This window comes from Leishmania braziliensis, chromosome 35 (genome assembly GCF_000002845.2).
Source record: "Leishmania braziliensis MHOM/BR/75/M2904 complete genome, chromosome 35".
NCBI classification, from domain to species: domain Eukaryota; phylum Euglenozoa; class Kinetoplastea; order Trypanosomatida; family Trypanosomatidae; genus Leishmania; species Leishmania braziliensis.
The window spans coordinates 429,223-451,010 of NC_009326.2; the positions used below are offsets into that span (position 1 = coordinate 429,223).

Sequence of the window (21,788 nt, forward strand, 5' to 3'; positions counted from 1 at the left end):
CCCCTTGGCACGCCCCGCCTGTCGCGGCACACGCGGGCACGCCATCCAGGCACGTCCCCCGTGGCATCGATGGAAACGGACGACCAAGACAGCGAGCGCCGTTAGCACGCGCTGCCAAGCACGGCTGGCATGGGGTACCACATCCAGACAAGGCATCGAGAGGCCAGCAGCGCATGGGCGATGGACGAAAAGGCCGCGAAGAGATGCATACTCAATCAGACCTAAAGCGCATGTGCGCGAAATGCGCGGCCCCTCCTACATCCGGCCGGGTGGGCCGACGAGGCACCGATGCCGGGTGCATGACGGGAGCGCCCCGAATCACGCCATCGAGTCCTCCAGACTCCCATGTGGAGAGTCCCCATGCCGTATGGTGAAATGCAGCGGCACGAAGCGGCTGAGGGGGAGAAGCGTGGCATACAGGCAGGGCACCGGGTCTTAGGGGGTCCTGACCTGCGGCTGGGCGGCTTCCTCCTTGGGTTCATCCGGCATGCTCCTGGACCGCCCGGACCACCTGCATGACGGACACCACCACCTCGCGAGCAGGGCCCTGAACGCGGTCTCTTCCCTTTGGATCAAGGCGTGCAGCCCGCCCGAGTCTCCCTGGCGCCGACCGCGCCGCACGCATCGGAGGGAGGGCCGCGGAAGGACGGGAAAAGCCCGTTGGACGCATGCGCCGATGCGACGGCAGGACATTTCATCCTGGGCGGCGAGGATTTACTCGTAGTGCCGCCGCGGCAGGCAAGACATGGTTGTGCGCGTATGCATTTGCTGGCTTGTTCGTGGTGGGGCTGGCACGGTGAGGGAAAAGTGTGGTTGTGTGAGTCCCTTGAGGAAGTGAGATAACAACTGTACCCTTCCACAATCACTCTCCCCTATACCTCACTCCCTGTGGCAGCGCCTGCACACTCGCAAACACACACATTTCACGGCCTGAGCACACGAGCTCGAGCGCACGATGCACCACTCTGGCTGTGTTGTACAACATCCGACTCGACATCATGCACGTTGCGATCTCTTGTCTACACTGCTCAGTCCTCTCTCACGCACCACCAACTTTCTCTTCTTTATTGTGCGTCTGCTTGTTTATTGCTGTGTACCTCCTCTCTGGCCCTCTGCCTCTCGTGACTACTGTGTCCCTTCTGCCCCCCATACACATATGTATTGGGATGGGAAACGTTTGGTGGCGACTGTGGGTGGGGTGGGGTGGGGGGGCGGGGGACGAAAAGTATTGCTGTGCGGCACACCACGCCACTCGCCTTACTTTTGTTATCAGCTCGCTTTACCGTCCATACCGCGATTGCCCTCCTTTTTGTTTGTAGGCCCGTGCGCTGTAGAGAAACCGATCTTTTCCCCCTTTTGCTTACTCTCTTGGAGAGGAAAAAAAAAACGCCGCAATCCCCGGAGGGGAAAAGGAAAAAAAAGACGCACGATCCAACAGGAAAGAAGTAAAACGAAGAGAAGCAGAAAAAAAAAGCCCCTGGGTCAGTTACGCCAAACTTGCACGCTCCTGCAAGCAACATGATGGTGACTGAAAGAGGCGCTGCTACACCGTCGACAGCTGCATCGGGTGAGGCGCCAAGTGAAACGCTGCTTCTAGGTGAATACAAGGTGTCTTTGCATGCTCGTAGCACCATCTACACCGCCTGCTTTGCGGTGCCGATGGCCATTCTCTTCCCTATTGCGTACAAGATGCGCGTTCGCTCCATCGACGTCTACGGGTATCTCTTCCACAGAAATGACCCGTGGTTCAACTACCGCGCCGCCGAGTACATGTCCGCGCACGGCTGGTCCGCCTTCTTCAGCTGGTTCGACTACATGAGCTGGTACCCGCTGGGCCGCCCCGTTGGCACCACCACGTACCCGGGCCTGCAGCTCACCGCCGTTGCCATCCACCGCGCATTGGCGGCTGCCGGGGTGCCGATGTCTCTCAACAACGTGTGCGTGCTGATCCCCGCGTGGTTTTCACTCGTCTCTTCGGCGATGGTGGCGCTGCTGGCACACGAGATGACTGGCAACATGGCAACGTCCAGTATCTCGTCGATATTATTCAGTGTGGTGCCTGCACACCTGATGCGGTCCATGGCGGGCGAGTTCGACAACGAGTGCATCGCCGTTGCAGCCATGCTCCTCACCTTCTACTTGTGGGTACGCTCGCTGCGCACGCGGTGCTCGTGGCCCATCGGCATCCTCACCGGTATCGCCTACGGCTACATGGTGGCGGCGTGGGGCGGATACATTTTTGTGCTCAACATGGTTGCCATGCACGCCGGCATATCATCGATGGTCGACTGGGCTCGCAACACGTACAACCCGTCGCTGCTGCGCGCATACGCGCTGTTCTACGTTGTCGGCACCGCCATCGCCACGCGCGTGCCGCCTGTGGGGATGTCGCCCTTCAGGTCGCTGGAGCAGCTGGGTGCGCTGGTGGTGCTCCTCTTCCTGTGCGGGCTGCAGGCCTGCGAGACTCAGCGCAGCAGACTCGGAGTGGAGCGCTTTTCAACGGAGGGTGTGTCGCTGCTCGTCCGCATCTACGCAGCCTTCTTCGTGGGCATCGTTGCGGTGGTTGCCATGGCCCCTGCCGGGTTCTTCAAGCCGCTCTCCCTGCAGGCTCACGCGATGATAGCTGGGGCACAGCCCACGGGGAACACACTTGTAGACATGCTGATTGCGAAAGATGCGTCCAGCTTACTTGTGGCATGGGAACTTCTTCTCTTTCCCTTTTTTGGTTGGATGGTCGGCATGGGCGCCTTTCTTACTGAACTGGTCCAAAGCTTCACGTACACAAAGAGTTTCATGTTGATGTACGGCGCAGTTGGTATGTATTTCGCGAGTCAGTCTGTGCGAATGATGGTGATGATGGCACCTGTAGCGTGCATTTTTACTGCCCTCCTGTTCTGTTTGGCGCTGGACTACGCCCTCGGGGCGCTGTTTTGGGCGGAAATCCCGCCCTCCATTGACAGTGACGCGCAACAGGAGCTGCATCAGCAGACAGCTGAGGCGGCGAAGACGAAGAAACGTAAGCAGGAAGAGTACACCACCATGCAGGTCAAGATGATTTCGGTACGCATGATGCCCCTCATGCTGTTGGTCTTACTGTTCCGCTTTTCCGGGTTTATCGAAGACGTGGCAGCGATATCGCGTGAGATAGAGGTGCCGGGCATAGTGTTCCCCGGCAGCATGGTGCAGGGCTTATCGGATGATATGATTGACGACTATTATGCAGGGTATCTATACCTGCGCGACAACACGCCAGCGGACGCGCGCGTGCTGTCCTGGTGGGACTACGGCTACCAGATCACAGGCATCGGCAACCGCACCTCGCTGGCCGATGGCAACACCTGGAACCACGAGCACATCGCCACCATCGGCAAGATGCTGACGTCGCCCGTGGCGGAGGCGCACTCACTGGTGCGCCACATGGCGGACTACGTCCTGATTTTTGCCGGAGACATGCACTTTTCGGACTTGATTAACTCACCGATGATGGCGCGCATTGGCAACAGCGTGTACCACGACATCTGCCCCAACGACCCGCTTTGCAGTCGGTTCGTGTTTCAGGAAAAGCGGAAAATCGCTCCAGCAAGGAGCGGTCGACACATCAACTTAGCCAAGCTGGGCGACGATGAAGAGGAGACACAGAACGTGGAGTATGAGCCGTCGCCACTCATGGCCAAGTCGCTCATATATCATCTGCACTCCGCAGGGGTGAAGGAGGGAGTCACGCTGAACGACAAGCTCTTCCAGCATGTCTACACCTCCGCACACGGCCTCATGCGCATCTTCAAGGTCATGAACGTGAGCGCGGAGAGCAAGAAGTGGGTGGCTGACCCGGCAAACCGCGTGTGCCACCCGCCTGGGTCGTGGATCTGCCCCGGGCAGTACCCGCCGGCGAAGGAGATCCAGGAGATGCTGGCGCACCGGTACACCAGCCTCAAGGACCTTGTGGATTCCATGAGCGACTCGGAGCGGGAGGGTACGTTGAACGGAGAGTAAGCGAACCTGCAGGGAAGATCGAGAAGGTGTGTGTGTGTGTGCTGCTTATCGTGAACTCAGGAGGAACAGCGCTGACACTCACGGATGTCAGCGATATTTCACTGCGTTTCTGCTCTATCGTCAAATGAGGGGCTTTCCATTTGCCTTTTACCCCTACCTCTCCTAACGTTGCCCGTGTGCAAGTGATGAACTGCAGGTGCCGTGGAGTACACACCAGCGGCCTCTCCTGTGTAGATATGCGTCTGGGGGAGGGCGACGGGATCTTGGCTGCGTCCATCTCTCCCCAACTCCCTCTCTTTCTGTTTGTCGGCCGGCGTGGCGACGGTAATGCAGCGAGGCCAAGGAAAGAAAACCCCGAAGAAAACGTTATGAGCAGTGAAAAATACTGACACCACCTGCACAGTCAAGGGTAGAAACAGAATAGTCCGATGACCCACCCACTCCTCTCTAGCGTTCGCGACCATTATAAACGCTACGACTGGATGACTTTGTATCCGTGCGTATGGGAGTGTCGATGGTGCTTTGGTGCGCACCCTACCCATCACGGCGTACTCTGAGCCAAGAAGGGGACACTTGTGGATTACAAACGAGAGAAAAAGAAGGACGTGCTGCGCTGTTAATCCACAGCGCCTAGTGGTGTGTCTGTTAATACCCCATTTGGGTGCCGCGTTTCTCTTACGAGAGGTACCGGAACTCTGTGCGGGCAATGGGTTGCCTTCTTCCGTCTTGGATTCCACGCCACTTCCACCTTTACGTTGCATTCCTTCGCACATCACGCACACGCACACACACACACACACGCACACGTGTGCGAAACCGTCCTCCTCCAGTAGAGTAACCGTCTCTCTCTCGTGTTTGAATCGTTTTCGGGTGCCACCTCGCAACCCTTTCCTCCCCCCTCCTCCCTCCTCCCCACTACCCCTCCCATCCATCCATCTTTTGTAGAGCACGAAACCTCAACGTTACTTGAAGGGTGCAGCCGAAGGGAACGCAAAGGGGAAGGCAGCGCACCCACACGGGGAACTAACAAAAATCCAACTGCATCAGTCAACTACTTACCGAATAAACTGACTTCTACTCGGGGCATCGAGCACGACAGCCAAGAAGCACGCACACGGACACACACACACACGCACAAGCAATGGGTAAGAAGAAAGCAATTCCGTCGGGCAGCGTCGGCCCTGCGACAACCACCTCCCGTGAAGCTCCAGGCAAAGACGAAGGTGCCTCCCAACCCGCCAAGACTGCAGCTCTGCCGGTGAAGCCCTTTGTGTTGCCCAACACGCTGACAGACGAGGAGGAGTTTGTTGGCATCTTTCCCTGCCCTTTCTGGCCAGTGCGATTTGTCATCACAGTGATGGCACTCGTCCTCTTGGGTGCCAGCTGTATCCGCGCCTTCACGATTCGCATGCTATCCGTTCAGCTTTATGGCTACATCATCCACGAGTTCGACCCGTGGTTCAACTACCGCGCCGCCGAGTACATGTCCGCGCACGGCTGGTCCGCCTTCTTCAGCTGGTTCGACTACATGAGCTGGTACCCGCTGGGCCGCCCCGTTGGCACCACCACGTACCCGGGCCTGCAGCTCACCGCCGTTGCCATCCACCGCGCATTGGCGGCTGCCGGGGTGCCGATGTCTCTCAACAACGTGTGCGTGCTGATCCCCGCGTGGTATGGTGCCATCGCTACTGCTATCCTGGCCCTTTGCGCTTACGAGGTCAGTAGGTCAATGGTAGCGGCGGCTGTTGCTGCACTCTCATTCTCCATCATTCCAGCACACCTGATGCGGTCCATGGCGGGCGAGTTCGACAACGAGTGCATCGCCGTTGCAGCCATGCTCCTCACCTTCTACTTGTGGGTACGCTCGCTGCGCACGCGGTGCTCGTGGCCCATCGGCATCCTCACCGGTATCGCCTACGGCTACATGGTGGCGGCGTGGGGCGGATACATTTTTGTGCTCAACATGGTTGCCATGCACGCCGGCATATCATCGATGGTCGACTGGGCTCGCAACACGTACAACCCGTCGCTGCTGCGCGCATACGCGCTGTTCTACGTTGTCGGCACCGCCATCGCCACGCGCGTGCCGCCTGTGGGGATGTCGCCCTTCAGGTCGCTGGAGCAGCTGGGTGCGCTGGCGGTGCTCCTCTTCCTGTGCGGGCTGCAGGCCTGCGAGGTGTTTCGCGCACGGGCCGACGTCGAGGTTCGCTCCCGCGCGAACTTCAAGATCCGCATGCGTGCCTTCAGCGTGATGGCTGGCGTGGGTGCGCTTGCAATCGCGGTGCTGTCGCCGACCGGGTACTTTGGCCCCCTCACGGCTCGTGTGCGTGCGCTGTTCATGGAGCACACGCGCACTGGCAATCCGCTGGTCGACTCGGTCGCTGAGCACCACCCCGCCAGTCCTGAGGCGATGTGGACATTTCTTCACGTGTGCGGCGTGACTTGGGGTTTGGGCTCCATTGTTCTTCTTGTGTCGTTGCTGGTGGACTACTCCTCGGCAAAGCTCTTTTGGCTGATGAACTCTGGTGCCGTGTACTATTTCAGCACCCGCATGTCACGACTGCTGCTTCTCACGGGCCCCGCTGCGTGTCTGTCCACTGGCTGTTTCGTGGGGACATTACTGGAAGCGGCGATACAGTTCACCTTCTGGTCCAGCGATGCAACAAAGGCCAAAAAACAGCAAGAGACACAACTTCACCAAAAGGGCGCGCGCAAGCATAGCGACCGGAGTAACTCTAAGAATGCACTGACTGTGCGTACATTGGGCGACGTCTTGAGGAGTACCTCTCTGGCATGGGGTCATCGCATGGTGCTCTGCTTCGCTATGTGGGCTCTTGTTATTACAGTCGCGGTGTGCCTCTTGGGTTCCGATTTCACTTCCCATGCAACGATGTTTGCAAGGCAGACGTCGAACCCGCTGATTGTCTTTGCAACCGTGCTGCGAGACCGCGCTACCGGCAAGCCAACACAGGTATTGGTGGATGACTACCTGCGCAGCTATCTCTGGCTGCGCGACAACACGCCCAGAAATGCGCGCGTGCTGTCCTGGTGGGACTACGGCTACCAGATCACAGGTATCGGCAACCGCACCTCGCTGGCCGATGGCAACACCTGGAACCACGAGCACATCGCCACCATCGGCAAGATGCTGACGTCGCCCGTGGCGGAGGCGCACTCACTGGTGCGCCACATGGCGGACTACGTCCTCATCTGGGCTGGGCAGGGCGGAGACTTGATGAAGTCGCCGCACATGGCGCGCATTGGCAACAGCGTGTACCACGACATCTGCCCCAACGACCCGCTTTGCCAGCATTTCGGCTTTTACAAGAACGATCGCAATCGCCCAAAACCGATGATGCGCGCGTCGCTGCTGTACAACCTGCACGAGGCCGGACGAAGCGCGGGTGTGAAGGTGGACCCGTCCCTCTTTCAGGAAGTGTACTCATCCAAGTACGGCCTGGTGCGCATCTTCAAGGTCATGAACGTGAGCGCGGAGAGCAAGAAGTGGGTGGCTGACCCGGCAAACCGCGTGTGCCACCCGCCTGGGTCGTGGATCTGCCCCGGGCAGTACCCGCCGGCGAAGGAGATCCAGGAGATGCTGGCGCACCGCGTCCCCTTTGACCATGTGAACAGCTTCAGTCGGAAAAAGGCCGGGTCTTATCATGAAGAATACATGCGCCGGATGCGTGAAGAGCAGGACCGATGATAAGGCCCGTGATACCGGCAGCGAGTAAGGCTGGCAATGTCGCAGTTTTTTCATGGACTGGTTGAAGGGAAACTCTCGAGAGGGAAGTAAAATGGAAACAAAAGAGCCGAATGGAAAAAATGTAGCCGCTCCTAGAGTGTGCCAACCCCCCACCACTTCGACCGTGGATAGGCTTATTGATCTAGAGAGGGATGAGACATGATGGTCAGCCTGTGGTGAAAATCCTTACCTTGAAGACTCGCCGCGGAGACAAAGGGAAGCACAGTAAAAGAACCGAAAAGCTGATTCTGATTTGCTGGCTCGGGTGTGGGTGTGCAAAAGTGCATACGTGTGCCTTATTGCCCGTCGTTGGCAATTCATAACGTTTGGTCGCATCTGTCGAAGGCGCAATGCAACCTTCATCCTTTGCACTCGTGTATCTTCTCTCTCGCTCGACCAACCACAATGCACCTCTTTTATCAAAGACCCGCTTGTCGCTGACATGCCTCGTATCTCGGACCCTCTCACTCTCTCTCTCTCCTCCTGCGTGCTCCTGCGTGTATCTGTCTGCTCGTTGTTTCACCTACGTCCACACACACACACACAAATATATACACGCATTAGTAAGCGTAGTACGAGCAGCAGAGAGAGGTATAGACCCCGAAGCCATAGGGCAAGGGAGGCTGCGCATGTTCTCAGGAAGGAAAGGACTGCGCACTAGAGAACCAGAGTAGGTTTGAAGCGAGAATACCAAGTTCCCCCCACCTCTCTCCCATATCGTATCGCCTCGCCATACCCTCTCTTTGCCTTATTCACATTTCCCTCAGCGCCACACCTCGTTTGCCAGGGTCGCTAGTGAAGGAGAAGAGGTGCAGTGTGTCGTCACCACGCATGCACCAATTATGTTGCCACTATCACCCACACACCTCTGCCCACTCCCTCTGTTGATTTTCCTCCCTCACCAAGCCCTTGCTGCGAGCAAAGAACATGAACATGCTGCGCACAGGCGCTGCCACCGCTAGCTCAGCGGTAGTCTCCAGCCGCGACGTGCGGCAGCGCAGTCAAGGTCTGCCGCGACGGCAAGTTGACATGCATGTTCGTGAAAAAATGAAGTGGCCAATCGCCGTCCTCTCCAGTGTTGAAGCCCTGGCGCTTCTTGTGCAGGGCAGCTTTCAACGGTGGTGCAATGTGGGAAGCGATAGCACAAGGCATGGAATACGGCGATTCCGATTGAGCACTAGCTCTCTGCACAGAAGCCATCTGCGCTGCAGTAAAGCATGTCTGTCGACAGGCATCAAAGGTAAAACACCAAACACAGACCTCCAAGGTGTCAGCGGCAGCGCCACTGATCTGAGGCTCTCGGTGGAGGAGGAGCTCCACCACCCTCGGGAGAACGTTGGTGCCTTCGCCGATTCCTCCTCTTTTCGTGATGGAGAGCACCCCAGCGAAGGTGTCGCAACGGGCGCGGCCCCGCTGGCGTCATCCTCCCCTGTGCCGAACGAGGCAGTCGCTTCGATCATCGCAGAGGTGAAAAGCAATGCAGCAATCTTTGATGTCAATGGCGACGGCAGCGGCGCTGACACTGCACCTGAGTGGACCGAGCCGACATTGGCAGACCTCGACCGCTCAATTCCTCAAGTGGACTGCGAGTTCATGGCAAGCCTCATCCGAAGTCGCAACCTTCGCCGTGGCGTGTTCCTCACCAAGAAGGAGGTCGTTAAGCAGCGCGTCGAGGAGCTCACGAAAAAGACGACACGGACTGTGAACGAAACCGTCAGGCTACCTTTTGTCGGCGGTCTCGGCCTCGGTTGGTTCAGTAAGCCGAAGGGCGGCGATGTGGTGAAGGGTGAGGAAAGTGGGTTGGTGGCCACGAGCACCGAGGCACCGGTTCTTGCATCGGCTGCCGTGCTGAAGAAGCTGAGCGTGGAAGAGAAGGACTTGCTGCATTCAACTCGTCCCGAGTACGATGACGGCTTCGTTCTTCTTGACTGCCGCACTGTGAACGAGGTGACTTCGTGGGGCATTATAGAAGGTGCTAAGGTGCTGCCAGCCCACGAACTCTTCGAAGCCTTTCACGCGACGCCAGAGGAATTCATGGAGGACTACGGCTTTGCCAAGCCGCGGCCAGATGATATCATAATTTGCTACTGCCAGTATGGTCCGCGCTCGCTGATGGCGGCGCAGATTCTGAGCTGGATGGGCTACCTAAAGGTTATGCACTTCAGAGACGGTTACTACGAATGGGGTAAACAGTACAACCTCCTCCTGCGGAGATGGATGGAGCACGACAAGGAGAGCGGCAACGAGCTTCGCCGCCTCGCTACCTTTCGCGCCGGCCTTGAGCTGCAGCGTGAGATCGCCCCCGAGTTCAACGCGCTCCCGATGCAGGAGGCCCGGCAGTACCTGCGGGACACTACACGAAGCCCTGGTACGTTGATAGTGGGCGAGGGTCTTCGACTGGAAGCGTATAAGCTGGTGGCAAAGCTGACAGAAGGGCTGGCGCCGCCATCGCTACCTGGCGTTCTTGACGATGACAGTAGCATTGCCCTAACTGGTAGCAGGTGTACCGCGGAGAGCAAGACCACCCAAACGCGTCGTCTCGGAGAACAGCAACTGACGCGTTTTCTCGAGCAGACAACCGGCCTGGACCCGAAGAAGGAGCTCAGTCGGTCAGCCCTTTCTATGAACATGGGCGAAGCACAGGCAATGGTGCTGGACTCCTTGGCGTATGGACACGATCTGGGTGCCTCCCCGGACGCCAAGACATCGCCCATGTCGCCACCGCCGCGACGGAACTAGAACGAGTCCTGAGAGTTACTCATGCACAGTTTTTTTGTGTGTGCGGTAGGCGTGGCCGTTTGCTGAGGTGGGAGGAGCAAGAAGAATGAAGAATGAGACAGCCCTGATTACATTAGTTGTCTGCAAGGTGGCGTTGCTCCAGTGCCATCCTTTCCATGGAAAGGTCAGTGTCATTGCGTTGCTTCGGTGTATATTGAGCGCATCTGTGTGTGGCTGGGTGCGAATATGCGTGGGTGTGGGTTGCCCCTTCTTTCCTCGTCACCCGCACTCGCACTCTCCCCTTCTCTCTGGTTTTTCCCTGCTAATGGAGTAGCCGATAGCAGATGTATCCCGCCCTCACCAAGCAAATGAACAGTGGACGAAATCTCATGTTTGCTTTCCTTTTATAGACTGGCGTGCAGGTGCTGACGTGTACCGCTACGCGCCATGGACGAGCACACGGGACACACGGCCCTACGGGTGAGTTCACTCTAACTAACCATGTGGGCATGCCAGCACCTTTCGCACTCCCCAACTGCGTCTGTACACGTGTGGAGCAAAAGTCGACGAAAGGCTGCCTCCGCCACTGACAAACGATATCATGCGCATGACACCCCCTCCCCTCCCCCACTCTGTTCATCCCCTCCTCTCTTTCCCAACAGCAACTACATGAGTCAGTGAAGCAGCAACTCCACTCACATACCTTTTTTCCCCATCGTAGTTGAATCCTGTTTCACTCGAAAGCATTACCAGTCTCCCTCACGCATAAGTCCTGGATCTGTGGTTCCGCCTGCCGCTCGCTGGCCTCCAAACCCCCCTCCTACTCCGCTAGCAGCACTCTGTTCCTTAACAAGAAATCCCCAAAAGACCAAAACCAAACAAAAAGAGTGCAGCCATGGCGGACGGAAAGACCTCTGCGTCTGTTGTAGCGGTTGACCCCGAGCGCGCGGCGAAGGAACGCGACGCAGCCGCCCGCGCGATGCTACAAGACGGCGGCGTCTCGCCGGTCGGAAAGGCTCAGCTGTTGAAGAAGGGACTCGCGTACGCCGTTCCGTATACCCTCAAGATCGTCGTGGCAGACCCCAAGGCAATGGAGAAGACGACGGCAGATGTAGAGAAAGTGCTCCAGACCGCCTTCCAGGTGGTCGACACCCTTCTCAACAACTTCAACGAGAACAGTGAGGTGTCCCGCATCAACCGAATGCCCGTTGGTGAAGAACACCAGATGTCTGCGGCGCTGAAGCGTGTGATGGGCTGCTGCCAGCGTGTGTACAACTCGTCGCGCGGCGCCTTTGACCCTGCAGTCGGCCCGCTCGTCCGTGAGCTACGCGAGGCCGCTCGTGAGGGGAGGACGCTGCCAGCGGAGCGCATCAACGCCCTCCTCAGCAAGTGCACGCTGAACATCAGCTTCTCCATTGACCTAAACCGTGGCACAATCGCCCGTAAGCATGCGGACGCGATGCTGGACCTTGGTGGTGTGAACAAGGGCTACGGTGTCGACTACGTCGTCGAACACCTCAACAATCTCGGCTACGACGATGTCTTCTTTGAATGGGGCGGTGATGTGCGTGCCAGTGGGAAGAACCCGTCAAATCAACACTGGGTCGTCGGCATCGCGCGCCCACCCGCTTTAGCGGACATTCGTACAGTGGTGCCGCAGGACAAGCAGTCCTTTATCCGTGTGGTGTGCCTCAACGACGAGGCCATCGCCACCAGCGGTGACTACGAGAACCTCGTTGAGGGCCCTGGGTCAAAGGTATATTCATCTACCTTCAATGCAACGTCCAAGAGCCTGCTGGAGCCGACCGAGACGAACATAGCACAGGTTTCCGTAAAGTGCTACAGCTGCATGTACGCCGATGCCCTGGCCACCGCTGCGCTCCTCAAGAACAACCCGACGGCCGTTCGCCGCATGCTGGACAACTGGCGCTACGTGCGCGACACCGTCACCGACTACACCACCTACAGCCGTGAGGGTGAGCGTGTTGCCAAGATGTTCGAAATCGCCACGGAGGATAAGGAGATGCGCGCGAAGCGCATCAGTGGCTCGCTCCCGGCCCGTGTGATCATCGTTGGTGGCGGTCTGGCCGGTTGCTCGGCTGCGATCGAAGCAGTCAACTGTGGCGCGCAGGTAATTCTCCTCGAGAAAGAGGCAAAGATTGGCGGCAACAGCGCCAAGGCAACATCCGGCATCAACGCCTGGGGCACTCGTGCGCAGGCGAAGCAGGGCGTCATGGACGGTGGCAAGTTCTTTGAGCGCGACACACACCGTTCCGGCAAGGGTGGTCACTGCGATCCGTGCCTTGTCAAGACGCTCTCTGTGAAGAGCTCTGACGCGGTGAAGTGGCTGTCCGAGCTGGGCGTGCCGCTGACGGTGCTGTCGCAGCTCGGCGGTGCAAGTCGCAAGCGCTGCCACCGCGCCCCAGATAAGTCAGATGGTACCCCAGTCCCGATCGGCTTCACGATCATGAAGACCCTGGAGAACCACATCATCAACGACCTCAGTCACCAGGTCACTGTAATGACAGGCATTAAAGTGACAGGGCTAGAGAGCACGAGCCATGCCCGCCCTGATGGCGTCCTTGTGAAGCACGTCACGGGCGTCCGCCTCATCCAGGGCGACGGGCAGTCCAGGGTGCTGAACGCCGACGCCGTCATTCTCGCCACCGGCGGCTTCTCGAACGACCACACGGCCAACTCGCTTCTGCAGCAGTACGCACCGCAACTATCCTCCTTCCCCACAACCAACGGCGTGTGGGCCACAGGCGATGGCGTCAAGGCGGCGCGTGAGCTTGGCGTGGAGCTTGTCGACATGGACAAGGTGCAGCTGCACCCGACCGGCCTGCTGGACCCGAAGGATCCGTCGAATCGCACCAAGTACCTCGGCCCCGAGGCGCTGCGTGGCTCCGGCGGCGTGCTGCTGAACAAGAACGGTGAGCGCTTTGTGAACGAGCTGGACCTGCGCTCCGTCGTGTCGCAGGCGATTATTGAGCAGAACAACGTCTACCCCGGGTCCGGCGGCAGCAAATTCGCATACTGTGTGCTGAATGAGGCCGCGGCGAAGCTCTTCGGAAAGAACTTCCTGGGCTTCTACTGGCACCGTCTTGGCCTCTTCGAGAAGGTGGAGGACGTCGCTGGCCTGGCGAAGCTGATTGGCTGCCCCGAGGAGAATGTGACGGCAACTCTGAAGGAGTACAAGGAGCTCTCCTCCAAGAAGCTGCACGCCTGCCCGTTGACTAACAAGAACGTGTTCCCGTGCACCCTGGGAACCGAGGGGCCCTACTACGTAGCCTTCGTCACGCCGTCGATCCACTACACCATGGGCGGCTGCCTCATCTCCCCTTCGGCTGAAATGCAGACGATAGACAATACCGGCGTGACCCCCGTTCGTCGTCCCATCCTTGGGCTCTTTGGCGCTGGCGAGGTGACTGGTGGCGTGCACGGTGGAAACCGCCTCGGCGGCAACTCGCTGTTGGAGTGCGTCGTCTTTGGAAGGATCGCCGGCGACCGTGCAGCCACAATTCTGCAAAAAAAGAACGCGGGGCTGTCCATGACGGAGTGGTCGACGGTGGTGCTGCGTGAGGTGCGCGAGGGTGGCGTGTATGGTACCGGCTCGCGCGTACTGCGATTCAACATGCCCGGCGCGCTGCAGAAAACGGGCCTTGCGCTTGGTCAGTTCATCGCCATGCGTGGTGACTGGGACGGTCAGCAGCTGCTCGGCTACTATAGCCCCATCACGCTGCCAGACGACATCGGTGTGATTGGTATCCTCGCCCGTGCCGACAAGGGCCGCCTAGCGGAGTGGATCTCTGCCCTACAGCCTGGCGACGCGGTGGAGATGAAGGCGTGCGGTGGTCTCATTATTCACCGCCGCTTCGCTGCCCGCCATCTCTTCTTCCGCAGCCACAAGATTCGCAAGCTGGCTCTCATCGGCGGCGGCACGGGTGTCGCACCGATGCTGCAGATTGTGCGGGCTGCGGTGAAGAAGCCCTTCGTAGACTCGATCGAGAGCATCCAGTTCATCTACGCCGCCGAGGACGTATCGGAGCTGACGTATCGCACGCTGCTTGAGAGTTACGAAAAGGAGTACGGCTCTGGTAAGTTCAAGTGCCACTTCGTCCTCAACAACCCTCCTTCTCAGTGGACCGAGGGCGTCGGCTTCGTTGATACCGCTCTGCTGCGCTCCGCCGTGCAGGCGCCGTCCAACGACCTTCTGGTGGCCATCTGTGGTCCGCCGATCATGCAGCGTGCTGTGAAAAGTGCACTCAAGGGCCTCGGCTACAACATGAATCTCGTGCGCACGGTGGATGAGCCAGAGCCTCTCTCGGCCAAGATTTAAATCCAAACACGCACACAAAACGGCATGCGCGATGGTGTGCGTGTTTCATTCAATTCCCTTTACAGGTCTCGGTGGGGAGAAGGGCCAAAAAGGAGGTACGCACACACACACACACAGAGGGAGACAGAGTGAGTGGGTGCAAAGAGGAGAAACATAAGAGTGATGCAAATGACTCATACAAGGTGCAAACGAGAGTTGGGCACATACCTGTACACACGCACGCATGTATGCGACTCTTTATCTTGCGTGCGTGTGCGCTCGTGTGCTCATTTCAGCGGCAGGAAGAAGATAGAAAAGACCCAGAAACGAACCTCGGTGTCGTCCCGCTACCAAACATCCCCTCTTTGTTTCCTGATTTTTGCTCCTGATTTGATCCCTGGCTGTTGTTTACGTTTGATGCGATCAGTGTTTTGCGGCTCCTCAAAGTCGGTTTGGGGGGATCAACACTTAAAGGATGAGGTGTTTCGCACGTGTTTGAGTGTACACATGTGTGTGTGTGTGCGTGTGCCAGCCGAGAGGTGGGGTGAGTCCACCATCTTCACTGCTTGCTTTTGTGTCCCTGTTCGTTCTGTGCTGTATCCTGTCGTGTTTTTTTTAGTGTCGTCCTTTCTTTTCACGTCGTTTGACTGAGATGCCCCCGCTCTTCTCTTGTCTCACCTTTTTTTTTTGCTCACCCCTTTGCTGTGCCTTTCTTTTGCTGCATGAACTACCCAGAAATACACGCACACGCACACGCGCACACTTACTCGCCCCCTCCCCCCTTGTGCCCCACTTTCGCTCCTGATGAATGTATTCCCGCACCGCACACATAGCACACACCCCCTTCCCCTCTCCTCCTCCTCCTCCAGTACAAAAGCCCAAGAGGCAGAGAAAGCAGCGAGAGGCGGGGCACAAAGTTGAGACCAAATTCTTCGAGAGGGGTAGGTGGGATGTGTGGGACGAAGACGACAACCCGGTGAAAGATGCGGAGGCGCTCTGTGCCGCGTTGGCAGGGGGGAGATCACAGCAAATACCTGCACGCTTTTCGAGGATTGCTCCACCCAAACCCCCTCTTGTATTCCCCAAGACGCTCCGTGGGAACCTCAAAGCAACACGAAGACAGGATTCACGTATTGCCAAGCCGCACCCGCTTGCTCACTTGTTTCACGATCACCTGAGAGGGGGCAGGGTGCTTGTGGGTGAAAGGAGGGTTAATGCATCCATATCTGTCCTTCTCTCGCTCCCTCTTACCCCGTCGTTATCGTGGCGCTTCTCCCTCAAGCCCAATACGCAGACACACACATGCGCAGCGTCACACCGACGACTGCGTGTGTAGGCATATCGGCCCAGTCTCACCCCAAGAATCCTGCGTCCATGAAGGTTTTTTTCTGTTCTGCTCCTTCTGTTCCTTCTGGTGCCCTAACCCTAACCCTGCGGTGAGTGGGTGCGCCCTCTCTCTGGGTTTTTCGATGTGTCTGCAGGCGCAGCGGAGCGGAGCGTTCATTAGTCATTACTACTTCCTCGATCGTAATGAACTTTCTATTTTTTCTCTGCGCGTGCGCCTTGGCCTACTCTTTTCCACGTCTTTCGCTTAGTGTTTCTGTTGGTTTGTGTTCTCTCGAATTCTCGACTCTCTGTGTACAGGCGACAGGGGAGAGTCCATGTATGTTGTGTGGGTGCGTGTGCTCTTCCCTGTGCAAATAGAGCAGCTCTCTGCCCCCCCCCTTGCCCGTCGCCCTTTGATTATCTCTTCTTTGTCTCATGTATTTTGTGTTTTTTGGGGGGTTCGTGGGTCTCTTCTCCGATGTTGTCTTTTTTCTCTTTTTGTGGCCACTTTTGCTAGCGAGGGGACAATCGTCAAGGCAAGATGACGGAAAGTGATGGGGAGAGGAGAGAAGGTTGATGCACAGAGAATGCCTGTCAAGCAATTCGAAAAAAAAAGAACGAACCAAGAGCTCCTCTTTCCCTCTCTTAGTGTTGCCCCTAAAAGCAAATCAGACAACCAATAAGCTACACGATCATTCGCTACTCGCACGCCCATCTCCGGCGCACCACTCTCGACATGCCCAGCACCTCTGAAGGAGACCCTCATCTTTTTCTTCCCATTGTATTCTGACATCGCTTATCCTCTATCTATCTCCTTGTTGTGACAACGCAAACCCTTTCTCGCCGCCCTATTGCCGAGTTTGTGCATCAGATTCAAATGGCCCCAAAGCGTACCTGTTCTTTTCTTTTTCGCGAGTGATAGTGGAGTGGGGCAGTGCCAAAGTCGAAGAGCTCGTGCGCGCACAGATGTGAACGCGCGTAGTCATACACACACACACACAATGACGATCTGTGGTCCAGCGCGTCAAAACGCCGCGACGGTGCCCGCCTTCTCTGTGTGCGTCCCTGTGCAGATGTGCCCTCTCCACACCACTACCACTCTAGTGTGGTGTAGTCTTGATTTCTTTGAAGAGTAGGGGCAGCGCACACCCAGCTTCACTGTCTGTCCTTTATTCTCTCTTGAAGCCCACCGCCACTTCACGCTGCCCTCGCAGATGTGAGGAGGTACTGCACGTTAGGTACCACCAAAATATTAGGGCTTCGCTTTGTTGAGGGGGGGGCTTGCCGCCTTCGTAACGTGCCCGGCACGCGGTGTTGTTTGTCTGCTTTCACTGCTGTGCCCTCTTCTATGCGAATAGGTGTGTGTGTGTGTGTGTGTGTGTGTGTGTGGGTGGGTGTGCCCAACACGTCTACCGCATGAAAGTGGAAAGAAAGGCCAAAAAAAAGGAAAGGTGGCGACACCAGAGAGAAGCGCACTGAATGGCCGCCCTATTTTTCATGAAACAGACGAAGACTTTATTGACTTTCGCCGCCCTCGTCGCTGCTTTTCTCTTGGTCATGTGGCAGGTTGCATGGATGGGCGCCCGTGTAGTCACACACACACACACACACACACACACACACGCACCAACAGGTGTGTACTGCCAGTCATGCGCCTCCACACCATTCCCGCGACTGACATTCCTTCCATTTATCTTGATGTTGCTCTTTTCTGCTGCCGTGCCACGTCGCTCTCGTAAAGCATGTGGGCAGTGCTACCACTATATACACATGGACGCACTGAAAGGGCGACACGTCGCCAATGTTGAATGACTCCCTTTCCATTTTCGTCTTCTCATCCCGCCAAACGACTCTCTTTTCCGTCACGTGTTCTCCCTTCAAGGGAGCAAGGGAAAAAAGACAAGGACGATTTGCCCACCGGTTTATTCCGTCTAGCCCCGTACCGCTGCCTCACTTCATAGTGTTTGTTTTCGGTTGCTGCTTATTGTGCCTGTGGGGGGTGTCGACTGTCAGCTTTCCACCCTCCTCCGCCCTCCTTGCCTCAGGACGGGGGCTTGAGGAGGAGGAAAGAGGATGGGAGCTCCTCCCTCCTATCGTCAAACACAAGATGAATCAGAAAACCTCCTGCCCCGAATGGTGTCAACAGCGGTGTTGTGGCTATGCTATTGGTTGATCAGAGACTACGGTGGACAGCTGAGGCAGCTTCACGCCGCTATTCTCTCTGCGTATATTTACGAAGCTGCATGCATGACTGTACAAGAGCCTCGGTTGCCATACTCAACCATCCTCCAACATACTTCTCATGCAACACGGGGCAGAAAAAGAGGGGGCCAGAAGGTAAGGCTCGCCTTACACACCTACTTGACACCCTGGAGGACTCTTGGTTGGCTTGATCGTACGCCTCTTTCTCTGTTTCGTATGTGTGTTGACTTCATATTCTCCGACTCTACTGTTTACCTCTTCGTTCTCGATTGCCTCTTTTTTCGTGTCTTTGCATCTGTTTCACTCGCTTCTTCGCTTGAACTGCTGTTCTGCGCCTCGCAAGGACAAGTTGCTGCTTGGCACACGCGTGAACACAAGATCAGTTTGAGATTAGCTTGTGGTGCGCGCGTTACTGCTTTTCGTTCCATTAATGAGGGGGAGACTGGCGGTTTCGCTCGTTGCTTCTCGTGTGTGTGTGTGTGTGTGTCTTTCCCCATTTCACACTGTGGGCGTTTGCGTCTTCAGTGTTCACTCTATTTGAGGAGAGAGGGAGGTAGGGAACAAACAACCGATCGACCAACCGCTTGGTCTCCTCACTGCCATCTCCCTCTATCTGTTGAGGTGCTTCATTGGACTCCAGAAGCGAAAGAAAGGGCAATTTAGGAAGAAAATACACGTGTTATCGGACAAGTCTATGCGCCGCCGCAACAGCAGCGCAAATGCTCGCACCTCCTCGCGGACAGCTACCGTTGGTTGCGGTAGGCGTCACCGATGGGGCAGCCCTGCTGTCGGTCAAAAGCGTCTCGTCTCGTCCCTCCCGCGGCGTCGTGTTCTCGTCCCGGTGTGTCTTGGGCTTGCGCTGTTGATGTCATTCGTGTGGGTTACGCATCGCAGCAGCGAGACAAGCAGGGGAAACCCGACGTCGTGGTGGAGACTGTCGTCGTCAGAAACAAAGGCCTTTTCCAGCTCCACCCCACTCCCTCACCCTACCCTCACCCCTGCACTGGATCAGCTTAACGCAGCTGAGTCGCAGGCCGCACCCTCTGACCTCTCCCTATCCACTACATCAGCCCCTGCCGCGATGTCTGACATAGCCTCTTCACTAAACCGTGTCGTCGTCATCGGCAGCGGGCTTGCAGGGCAATGCGCAGCAATCGAGGCTGCTCGCCACGGAGCTAAGGAAGTTGTAATAATTGAAAAGGAAACCCGGCTGGGAGGCAACAGCGCTAAGGCAACGTCCGGTATCAACGCCTGGGGCACGGCGGTGCAGAAAGCCGCTGGCGTGCACGACAGCGGTGAGCTCTTTGAAAAGGATACGTTCGCCTCTGGCAAGGGCGGCAGCTGCCAGCCAGAGTTGGTACGGACGCTGTCCGACCACAGCGCAGAAGCCATCGAGTGGCTCTCCTCGTTCGGCATCCCGCTGACTGCCCTTACGCAGCTCGGCGGTGCAAGTCGCAAGCGCTGCCACCGCGCCCCAGACAACCCAGACGGGACCCCGCTGCCGATCGGCTTCACCATTGTGCGTGCCCTGGAGAACTACATTCGCACGAACTTGTCCGACATCGTGCGCATCGAAACCAATGCGCGTCTCATCTCACTGATGCACAGTAAGGAGGACAACGCAGTGGTAGTGCAAGGCATCACGTACGCCACGCAAACTGCAAGTGGAGAGGGGAAGATTCGCAAACTACAGGCCCGTGCCGTCATTCTCGCCACCGGCGGCTTCTCGAACGACCACACGGCCAACTCGCTTCTGCAGCAGTACGCACCGCAACTATCCTCCTTCCCCACAACCAACGGCGTGTGGGCCACAGGCGATGGCGTCAAGGCGGCGCGTGAGCTTGGCGTGGAGCTTGTCGACATGGACAAGGTGCAGCTGCACCCGACTGGCCTGCTGGACCCGAAGGATCCGTCGAATCGCACCAAGTACCTCGGCCCCGAGGCGCTGCGTGGCTCCGGCGGCGTGCTGCTGAACAAGAACGGTGAGCGCTTTGTGAACGAGCTGGACCTGCGCTCCGTCGTGTCGCAGGCGATTATTGAGCAGAACAACGTCTACCCCGGGTCCGGCGGCAGCAAATTCGCATACTGTGTGCTAAATGAGGCCGCGGCGAAGCTCTTCGGAAAGAACTTCCTGGGCTTCTACTGGCACCGTCTTGGCCTCTTCGAGAAGGTGGAGGACGTCGCTGGCCTGGCGAAGCTGATTGGCTGCCCCGAGGAGAATGTGACGGCAACTCTGAAGGAGTACAAGGAGCTCTCCTCCAAGAAGCTGCACGCCTGCCCGTTGACTAACAAGAACGTGTTCCCGTGCACCCTGGGAACCGAGGGGCCCTACTACGTAGCCTTCGTCACGCCGTCGATCCACTACACCATGGGCGGCTGCCTCATCTCCCCTTCGGCTGAAATGCAGACGATAGACAATACCGGCGTGACCCCCGTTCGTCGTCCCATCCCTGGGCTCTTTGGCGCTGGCGAGGTGACTGGTGGCGTGCACGGTGGAAACCGCCTCGGCGGCAACTCGCTGTTGGAGTGCGTCGTCTTTGGAAGGATCGCCGGCGCCCGCGCGGCTGCAATTCTGCAGGAGGGGGCCGCGGGGTTGCCCCTGCTTGGGGGAGGGCAGGCCGGGTGAAAACGGGCCGCGCCCAAAAGCCATGGCGGCAGCAAAAAAGCGGAAGCAGCCGCACCAGGAACGCGAAAAAAAAAACGCAGGGTACGGGCAGACACATCATACACCTGAAAACGCCCGAGAGGAAGCCGCATCCAAAGGAAGGGAAAAACATTCGCATGGCGAAAAAAGCAACAGAGAAAGGCCGAAAACAATGACGCGCTTTGGGGGGGAACCACGAGAACCGCCCAGTCAAGCTCGGGTTTCCAAGAAGGCACGATGCCCCCCCCCTCCCCCAGGCGGATAGAGGCGATCCCCGGGAAGTGAAAAAGAAGCATGGACATAGCAATCGCCGAAAGAACATCACGGGCCTTGCTCAGAAGACGCGGTGGCAACAAAAAAAAAAAAAACATTTAGAGACACGCGGAGGCGCTGCAGAAACGTAAAAAACAAGCGCCGACGGAAAACACCAATAGGAAACAGAAAGCAAACGCCGAAAGTCAATGAGCCTGAAAGGACAAACATAAGCAAGAAACGCCACTTATTCGAAACAAGGGAAGGAATCCCAGCGCATCCCCCGACACCACCGAACCCCAATACGTATTATCCGCGCCGCCATCCGTATGCAAAGAAAAAAATGCGGCGGGGGCGCCGTCGCTGACAGCTGGTTGCGGCGCTTACCCAACGCTGGCCAGCGCAGGCTCGCGCAAACAACGCAGACCCCGGCCGCGCCTTCGGTAGAAGCACGGCGGAAAGCAGGGGGCACGAGCAGAACAGCGTCATCGCGCCGCCCCTCCCCCGCGCGCGCGCAAAGGGTTTCCGAGGCGTTTTCCAAAACCAAGGGCCCTCAACACCCTTACTTTAACCAGGGCGCCCCCCCCAAA

The 21,788-nt window shown here is 57.5% G+C and overlaps 5 protein-coding genes across 5 annotated transcripts; all 5 read left to right on the top strand.

Moving 5' to 3' along the window:
• Positions 1 to 1,521: 1,521 nt before the first annotated feature.
• Positions 1,522 to 3,993, top strand: LBRM_34_1060 (oligosaccharyl transferase-like protein; the record flags this gene model as incomplete). The annotated part of the gene is made up of 1 exon (XM_001568166.1): positions 1,522 to 3,993. One exon carries the CDS (start codon positions 1,522 to 1,524, stop codon positions 3,991 to 3,993), a length of 2,472 nt encoding a protein of 823 aa, XP_001568216.1.
• Positions 3,994 to 5,134: 1,141 nt separating this feature from the next.
• LBRM_34_1070 (putative oligosaccharyl transferase subunit) lies at positions 5,135 to 7,699 on the top strand (the record flags this gene model as incomplete). Its single annotated transcript, XM_001568167.1, has 1 exon — positions 5,135 to 7,699. The coding sequence occupies one exon, from the start codon at positions 5,135 to 5,137 to the stop codon at positions 7,697 to 7,699; it is 2,565 nt and encodes an 854-aa protein (XP_001568217.1).
• A 972-nt stretch (positions 7,700 to 8,671) lies between these two features.
• Positions 8,672 to 10,477, top strand: LBRM_34_1080 (conserved hypothetical protein; the record flags this gene model as incomplete). The annotated part of the gene is made up of 1 exon (XM_001568168.1): positions 8,672 to 10,477. The coding sequence occupies one exon, from the start codon at positions 8,672 to 8,674 to the stop codon at positions 10,475 to 10,477; it is 1,806 nt and encodes a 601-aa protein (XP_001568218.1).
• An 874-nt stretch (positions 10,478 to 11,351) lies between these two features.
• Positions 11,352 to 14,795, top strand: LBRM_34_1090 (putative NADH-dependent fumarate reductase; the record flags this gene model as incomplete). Its single annotated transcript, XM_001568169.1, has 1 exon — positions 11,352 to 14,795. One exon carries the CDS (start codon positions 11,352 to 11,354, stop codon positions 14,793 to 14,795), a length of 3,444 nt encoding a protein of 1,147 aa, XP_001568219.1.
• Positions 14,796 to 19,383: 4,588 nt separating this feature from the next.
• Positions 19,384 to 20,928, top strand: LBRM_34_1100 (putative NADH-dependent fumarate reductase; the record flags this gene model as incomplete). Its single annotated transcript, XM_001568170.1, has 1 exon — positions 19,384 to 20,928. The coding sequence occupies one exon, from the start codon at positions 19,384 to 19,386 to the stop codon at positions 20,926 to 20,928; it is 1,545 nt and encodes a 514-aa protein (XP_001568220.1).
• Between the last annotated feature and the right edge of the window lie 860 nt (positions 20,929 to 21,788).